Raw genomic sequence first — 8,329 nt, forward strand, 5'->3', positions numbered from 1 at the left:
TTTCTTCCTGTGGGTCAAGGTCAATGTCTGAAAAAAACCACCACTGGTTATGCTCTACAACAGCTGCATTGCTTAAGCTTAAACAAATAAAAACCCCTTTCCAAATCCCAGTCTGGATTACAAATATACAACCAATTAGGACTAGGGCAAGAAGTTGAGCAAGGAGACAAGAGGCAGTCAACCCACTGGCCAGGGCAAGAGGACCTCCACCTCATGTTCCAAGGAAAGATGGACAAAGCTGCCTCAGTTCATCTAAGACAAAAGCAGAAACAAATCAATCTAGATGAAATGCATTTTTAGATCAACCAAACATATTTAATACAAAAACCTTTTAATATACAAACTGTAATCACCAACAGCATCCCCGTAGCAGCGAAGGGATGGGGAACATGGCAGAGTATGGCAGGGGAAGGTGGTTTTCAGGGTCCCTACCGTTTCCCATGCCTGTAATCACTCTGTAGACTGTGAGAACATAAGGTCTTAGCAGAGGGCAAAGGCAGCCAGAGGCCCTGATGCCAAAACAGACAGAGCCTGGTCGGCTGCTCCAACAGTGGCAGCCTCCAGGGAAATCCAGATCCAGTTAGGAAGTAACAAGAAGGTGGTTGTGACTGAGAGGAGAATCAACCATTATTCCTCAGCATCCAGCTGATCACACTTTTGTGAACAGAGTTTTCCAGGGGCTGCTGGATTGAAAAGACCTAAAAATTGTTCTGGGAAAAGGACAGAAATTGTGACTGAATCTACCTTCTAACTCAGATTCCTTGTGACTCCAGAAAGCTGGGTGGATCTACTCAAATGTTTGGGAAGGTAAATGACAGTCTTTAGCTCTACAGGGCTGGAACCATTGACCAAGAAAGCCTCAAGGAAGGCCAGGGAGGTCTGTTGGAAGAGCTCTGGCTCAATGGTACTTATATGGGAGCGTGGTGGCATATTGGCTTATGTGTGGAAGAGAAAGGACAAAAGTTAGAGAATTAACTAAAGTACCTGCTTTTTATAGGCAGTAAAGGTGAGATAATCTTTCTGGGCTGAGGTTGGGAGAGACCCGAGGTCCATTCTTTCCTCAGGGATAAGTTTGATAGGCCTGAATATAGTTGATGGCCCCAAAGTCTTCCAGATGGCCCCCAGAGGACTCTCTGGGAGGCCTAACTGCCCCCTCCAGATGTGTTGGGAGACTGGCCATAGTCCTAGCTGGGCCCAGGTAGGGCCTGGAGTCCCCCAGTTAAGACCTCAGTTAGATGCAGTCCATGGAGTTCTCGGGGAGGAGTCCAGGGATGCAGCCAGGGAGACCCAAGCCCTTGACAGGGGTACAGTTGATGGGGAGGCTGCAGCTTAGGGCAGGGTCCTGGTTCTCTATGGCCTCCAGCCTGTCCGTGTTGTTGTCCCAGTTGATGTGGAAACGGGTCACTCGGGGATTCGAGGCCAAGATGTTACGTTGGAGCTGGGGTAGGAAGAGAAATGTCAATTGTCAGCATGCCCTATCATTACTCCCACAAAGCCAGGGCACCCCTAGTCTCCCATCCCAGACCCAGGAAGAGCAGACCTTGCTTATTCCATCACCAACAATATGTGTGGGACTCCAGGGAATGCCTGTGCACCATGATTTAGGGCCAGAACCTATCTAATCTTAATTCTGCAAGGCATGCTTCTGAGAAACAAAGACCTCTCTCTCTGAGCACTACTTGAAAACTTTAAGCGACCTTGGCTCCTGAATCAATCCAATGACTCAACTCCCCCCAAATACAAAAGAGCCAGATGATCTAGGGCAGGGAGTGGAGAGCGACCCCACCTGAGAGAAGTCTGGCTTTGGGGGTGGGTTCTCCCGCAACTCTGGGTCGGGGTACTCATTGTTGACGTAGTAGCCCACACGGATGAACTCCTGCCCATGGTAGGTGCAGGTGATGAGGACCACGGTCACACCAATGGCGTCGCTCTCAGGGATGAGGGATGGGTTGGGAGCATCGGCCTAGGGAAAACACATACTGAGCCTTAGCACCGTCAGCTCTGAATTCAATGTTAATGAATCAACAATAATATCAATTGAGGTATTTAAACACCCCTAAAACCAGGTTATGTGTTGACTGGTTGACAAAAATGTGACATGCAGGAACCGAGCTCTGTATGTCCTATGGAACCATAGTTCAGTATTCACTAATTCACTGTTCACAGCAGCTTTACAGAATGTAACTCCTGTGAATAATGAGGATCAACTGTGAATCAGTGGTTCATGGTAACAGTCATGACACAGAGATGGAGGAAAGAGAGGTGTTTGAAGTACCATTGAGAGGTCAGAGTTCTTGAGAGCAGAGCGAGAATTTGAATCTGAACTTTAGACCACTAAACCACACTATGTGCTTTTGGGTAGAAGAGCCTAAGGCCTCCTTTCTTACCTGAAAGACGAACATGTGTCTCCCTGCTGGGATAGGGCCGACCAGCACTGAGTCTAGGATTTGATCAAACTCCTCACTCTCAGCTGAGCCAACATAAATTATCTTCCACTCTAAGTCTGCAAGGACATAGGGTGTTAGGGAACTGAAATAACGTGACAGCAAGAAGGCAGAGAAAGGGTCTTCTCCTTAGTTTTGGAGAGATCCTTAATAAGGTGAAAGATTCTTATTCTAAACAACACCTGACATCCCCTGGGCACTAAGTGCCAGGCACTGCAGTCCTGAACACTGGGCAGGCAGGAAACTCTTACTTCCAGTGGGAGTGGGAAATTTCTCCTATGGGCCTAGCTTTGCCAGGCGACCTTGACTCTGCACCTCCAGGGAAACTCGGGCCTCTCAGAGCCTGAGGACAAACCGTATGGCAGAGGCTGAATTAAGACCCACGTGAGGCGTGCTGAGGAGGGAACAGCAGGGAGCTGGGCCATTTCAGGGCCCTGCCCACTGGGTACTGGGATAGGAAGCAGCATCCTCTTTCACACACAGGGACCGGTGCCACAAAACTGAGTAGATCCCTCGACAACTGGGGCAGGGCGGCAGATTCCAATACAGCAGGACAGCCAGCCGGCAGGAGGGGGAAGACAAGGCTGCTGTGGGAGTCGGCCAGGCCCCAGGTCTTTTAGACCCAGCACCAAGTCATGCCTGTTTATGGCCATTGGGTGACCCATGACTCAATCAACAAATGTGGCATCATAAGGTGATCCTCTTAACTCCAACTCTCTTGTATCCGATCCAGTAGAGAGGACCCCATTCCTGAGTATGTTCCAGCAAGATTAAAGGAAAAGTGCTTAAGGAGACCTTGCCCATCAATCACAGGAAATTCCCAGTGACCACTGCCTCTTGCAAGAGATCCAAGTGTATCAGGGGCAAGGTCACGTTAGTACAGGGAAGCTTGGCAGGAGACCTGAAACTTATTTTAGGTTCTCTGAAATTACACAACCTATCACTCCAGCAACTGGGGGAAGTTTCACAAGCTGTGATTTTCACAGGAAGCAAATGCTCTTGGAAGCTGCCCTGTTCCTTGGTCCAGTGTCCTGCAAGTGCATCCAACTTCGGAAGCACACTGATGCCGGGCCACAACTACCGAGGTTGGTCATCTGAGCCCCAAGCTCTTCCTCGATACACTGGCTTCCTGTCCCTTTGCAGTTTCACCCAGGCCTACTCAGGAACTCTATCAGATTTGAGATACAATGATACCCACCCGCTCCAGGCTCACTGGGGTTCAAACTCTAGTATCTTTTATTATTTGCAGGGAGAATTAAGCTTACTGATTTATTTTTGTTACAAGTAGCGACATAACTAGACATAACATGTTTGGAACCATCAGAAAACCAGCTAGCTGTTCTCACATTTCTCACACAGGTCTAGATTTTGGTATCTTTCCTTCTGGTCTCTCCCCCATCACCACTTGGAATCACATGTGTGTGCATTTAACTAATGTGCTGGGGAGGAGAGATAAAAAGAAGACAAAAGAGAGCAGGCTCGGGGCACACCAAAGGCACTTGATGTTCAATACTGTTAGGCAAATCTGAACAAAGACTGTGTGGGTGCTGACTGGAAGAGAAAACACACTGCATGGGTGGCCAGGCAAGTGGGCCACAGTGGATCCCTCAATACTGCAGAAATTAATCAAATAATTAATGGGTGATCAGAGAAATATTAACTCAAAAGTTGGAGGAGCTGATAAAATCATCTACAGGACAAGGAAAGAACCTATAAATTGGAATCATCTTAAAGTTGAAGTGTTTTAACTTAAGTGCCATACTTAAGTAGCATCGATTTTTAATATAACCATTCTTTAGAATTAGATATGGAGTATCAGTCACCAATACAGCACAAACTCACTCCTATAAAACACAGGACACAATTATATACATGTAACATGCATACTTAACCTTCAGGGCAATTTCTTTTTTAATTTGAAATATGGTTTTTTTTCTTTAAAAGAGAGCGGAAGGGAAGATAGAGAGTTAGAAACATCAATGAGAGAGAAACATCATCAAGTGGCTACCTCCTGTGTGCCACCCACCGGGGATGGAGCACGAAACCTGGGCATGTGCCCTGATGGGGAATCCAATGGTGACCTCTTGATTCATGGGTCGATGCTCAACACCTGAGCCACACCAGCCAGGCACCTTTGGGGCAATTTCAAAGATAATTTGACTGCATTTCATTTTGTCTTTATACCCTAACTTTATGATCTAACCACTGCACAAGATGCTCCTCCACTATGTATAAAAACAAAACCAAAGCCAGCGGCATGATAAAAGACATGTGTAGTTGAAATAGCTGAGGAAACTGTTTTCTGCCCTTTTTTTTTTTTTTTTTTTATGTATCCAGTAGGTCTTTTTCTGTTTGTCATTTTATTTTTGTTCATAATCATACAGATGAACCTTGGCCTGACCACAGCTGTGGGTCAGATCATCTGGCCCCATGACTTATTCAAGCAGTGCCTGTTGAATTTCTCAATTGAAAGTCGCAGAAGGACAAACCTAATGTGTTAAATGTGAACCCATGTTTTGGAAGCATCTATTTCCAGAAGCTGAGGACAAAAGAGAGCAAAAGGTGTCTTGTTAGATCTGTAGTTGCTAGCGTCAACATAACGAGACTGAGATTTCCTCAGTATCTGAGGCTTCTAAAGCCAGGTCCACTCTATTTTTTGGGAGGCAGGCAGGAATCAAATTCCTTTTGCTCTGTGGGAAGAGGCAGAATGCAAGTTGATAGGTTAGAGCCTTAAGGGTAAGAACCACAGCCTGGATTTTCAGGCCAGGGTTTACTTCCCAACTTGAGTTTCTCTGGGCAAAAGCTTTATTGTCCTGGTGTAATTAATAATAGTACCCGCTTTGCTCTCTTTTGAGAGTCCTGATGTGGAAATAAATTCTATCATCAGTTCTATTTATGTTCCACTTTTAAAATAGAGGATTCATTCTCTCCCAGGTTTTAGTAAAGATAAAGAACCCTGGACTCAAGCCCTGGCTGGTTTGGCTCGGTGGATGGAGCATCGGCCTGTGGAGTGAAGGGTCCTGGGTTCAATTCTGGTCAAGGGCACATGCCTGGGTTGAGGGCTCATCCCCAGTGGGGGGTGTGCAAGAGGCAGCCAAGCCGATGATTCTCTCTCATCATTGATGTTTCTTTCTTTCTCTCTCTCTCTCCCTTCCTCTCTGAAATCAATTAAAAAAAAAAAAAAAAAGAACCCTGGACTCAGAACAAGCCCTAGTGTCAATTATTCTACCAACCAGCTATGTGACCTTGGAGAAGTCATTCTGCTTCTCTCTAGTAAAATATAATGACCAGAAGGTTGACTTTGGACCTCAACTCTGATTCTATAAACAGATTATTAAATAACAGGCAGGGGCTTCCTAGGAATACAAGTACTAGATAATGACCACACAATTACTTTTAAATACAAGGAGTACAAACAGGCTAACTGAAATCTGATCTCCTGCCATTTGGGAACTGTGAATCCCTTAACCTATTAGCTCCTTACATCTCCTCTTGGCTTTAAAACTAAATCTTATTACATAGTGACATTCTACACTTAATTTATTTACACCCTGCCTTGTTACAGAAAGGTTTTAAATGGACTTATTCTATAGTTAGCCACAAGTAGATGACATAATTTAAAAAGAAGAGAAACCAGGGAGAGACTGATCCATTGGCCCAGCACACAAACATCTCCAATGTATCAACCCTAAACTAACCCAAGTGGCTGGCTTTGCAAGCAAACTGCCCAACTACCACCTAGAGGTGCTAATTAGTACACCCTGGCTTCCCAGGTCTCCACTCTTCAGCTGCTGCCTCTTCTCTTTTTAACCACCAAGTGGAGAAATGGTTGGATGGAGTACAGTCGTACCTCAGATACCGTGGGTTCAGTTCCCCACTATAATAAAGTGAGTAGGGATCTTTTTGCTGGTGAGTCTTACCTTCAATTTGTAAAAATTGCAACATCTGTGAAGTGCAATATAACGGAGGTAAGCCTGTACTTCCTCCTGAAAGTGATTTTTTATAGGCCTTTCCTTGAAAGGTCTTGCATTTTTTGTGGCTTCCATCTACTCATCTGGGAGATGAGAGCCATTTCTACCTTTATGTCACACAGATGAATAAGTACATCTATGAAGGCACCTTGGAAAAGATGCCCAAAAGGTTGTAACAATAATTGTTTGAAGCTGGATACCAACATGGTTCAGCCCACCTCACCTAACCTCCAGATTTGGTCAGACCATCAGAAGTGCTAAAAGCATTGTGGCTGTAGGCCAGCTGGAACCTGGTGCGCACAGTGGGAACTGTGCAAGCATGTCAAACTCGCGGCCAATGGCCCACATGCCTCCTTTATATGTTAGACATGCTTGGATGCTTTCCTGGCTAGCCCACTCTTCAAATCTGAGTGTGTTCCTCAAAGCCCACAGACAGGGAAGAGTGAAGAATGGGAGCTGGGGAGACTAAGTTATTCTCAAAGACTGGAGCTGGAACCTAGGCCAGTTGGAGCTCAAGGAGAGGATTGGGGCCAGGCTAAGGAGGAGGGAAGCCAGGTTCTAGGGTACGTGTGTTGGGATAGAAAACAAGAAGAAATTGGTGGGGTTGTTTAAATATCAGGAAGTTGGGGAGGGGATTATTGAGTGACAAATGGGGAGATGGGGTGAGTTAGGTCTTGTCACAGGGAAAAAGGGTGATAAGAGGGGTTCCACTGGGAAAATTGGGAAGGTGCTTGGGAGAGAGGCCTCTTATAGGGAAATTGGGGGAGGAGGTTAAGGTTTCCATAGGCAATGGGAGGGGGCTGGGGGCTGGAGTCTCCGTAGGGAAAAAGTGAGGAGGGAGTGTCTCGCCAAAGAAAAGATAGGTGGAGAATGAGTGGCTGTGACGTTAATATAAAAATCTCCTATACAGAAATAGAAGATTGGGGTGGTTGAGGGTCTCCGCAGATTAAAAGAATGGCGGCTGAAGCTTCCTTATAGAAATCGGGAACCCAGAAGCTCCACAGGAGAAAGTGTGGTTTGGGAGGATGGGATGATGAGGTCTCCCCCGTGGGAAACTAGCGTATCCGTGGGGAAGGGATCGGGTTGGCCGTGGGATGGGGGTAAGAGGTAGCTTCCACGCAGAGGTTAGAGCGGGAGAGGCGAGAGGGGGATAAGATCGTAATTTGGGGGGTTATTTCACAGAGAAGGTCGAGGTTGGCCGCGAGGGTCTCTACGGGAAAGTCGGGTTGGCCACGGGACCCGGGGGGAGGGGGCAGTGTCCACACAGGCCCAGCCTCACCGTCCGCCAGAGCCTCATTGCACTCGAAGCTGATCTCGAACCGGAAAGGGCTGTGGAAAGGGCTCGGATTCTCCAGCACCGCCACGTTCAGCACCGATACCTTGGCCATCGCCTCGCCGGGCCGCGACTGAAGCCGAGGCTGTGTCCGAGCCCACGTCTGGATCCTGTAGGATCAGCGGGACAGCGTTACCCACGGAGCCTCCCGCCGTCTCTGTCCGCAGACTGAAGTGCGTATACTCTCCGCGCGCCTCCTTCAAATAGCTGGCCGCACCCTCCGACCAATCACCGTAAACGCTCCTCGGCAGCGTGAGCACCCTGTTAGCCAATCCTGGAGCGTCGGGAGGCGTGCGTCGATACTCTCCGGACCAATCCGAGGAGCTCCCTCTCCGGGCAGTTCAAGGGAGGCGGGACCACCTCTTGGCTTCTTTGGATATCCGCGGGGAACCAATCCCCAGCGTCTCAAGACTCAGAGAACGAAGGCGGGGGTAGGCGGAGTCAGAGCACAGGGCTCCTGTCGGCCAATCCTGAGGGTTCCCACACCAGCGTGACCCGCCCTTCGCCTAACCCTTCCGGGAGACGCCTCTCAAGGGGAGCAGCGCCGCCAACTGCCGAGCGGTGGCGCGCGGCGCTCGCTT

At 47.8% G+C, this 8,329-nt stretch overlaps 1 protein-coding gene across 1 annotated transcript; it reads right to left on the bottom strand.

The window, feature by feature from the left end:
- Positions 1-305: 305 nt before the first annotated feature.
- On the bottom strand, positions 306-8,153 carry ASF1B (anti-silencing function 1B histone chaperone). The gene is made up of 4 exons (XM_079771194.1): positions 7,695-8,153; positions 2,388-2,503; positions 1,787-1,963; positions 306-1,438 (listed from the first exon to the last, which is right to left on the bottom strand). The coding sequence occupies exons 1-4, from the start codon at positions 7,801-7,803 to the stop codon at positions 1,232-1,234; spliced, it is 609 nt and encodes a 202-aa protein (XP_079627320.1). The 5' UTR covers positions 7,804-8,153; the 3' UTR covers positions 306-1,231.
- Positions 8,154-8,329: the final 176 nt, after the last annotated feature.

The sequence above is a fragment of the Cnephaeus nilssonii genome, assembly GCF_951640355.1.
Source record: "Cnephaeus nilssonii genome assembly, chromosome: 5".
In the NCBI taxonomy this organism is placed as follows: domain Eukaryota; kingdom Metazoa; phylum Chordata; class Mammalia; order Chiroptera; family Vespertilionidae; genus Cnephaeus; species Cnephaeus nilssonii.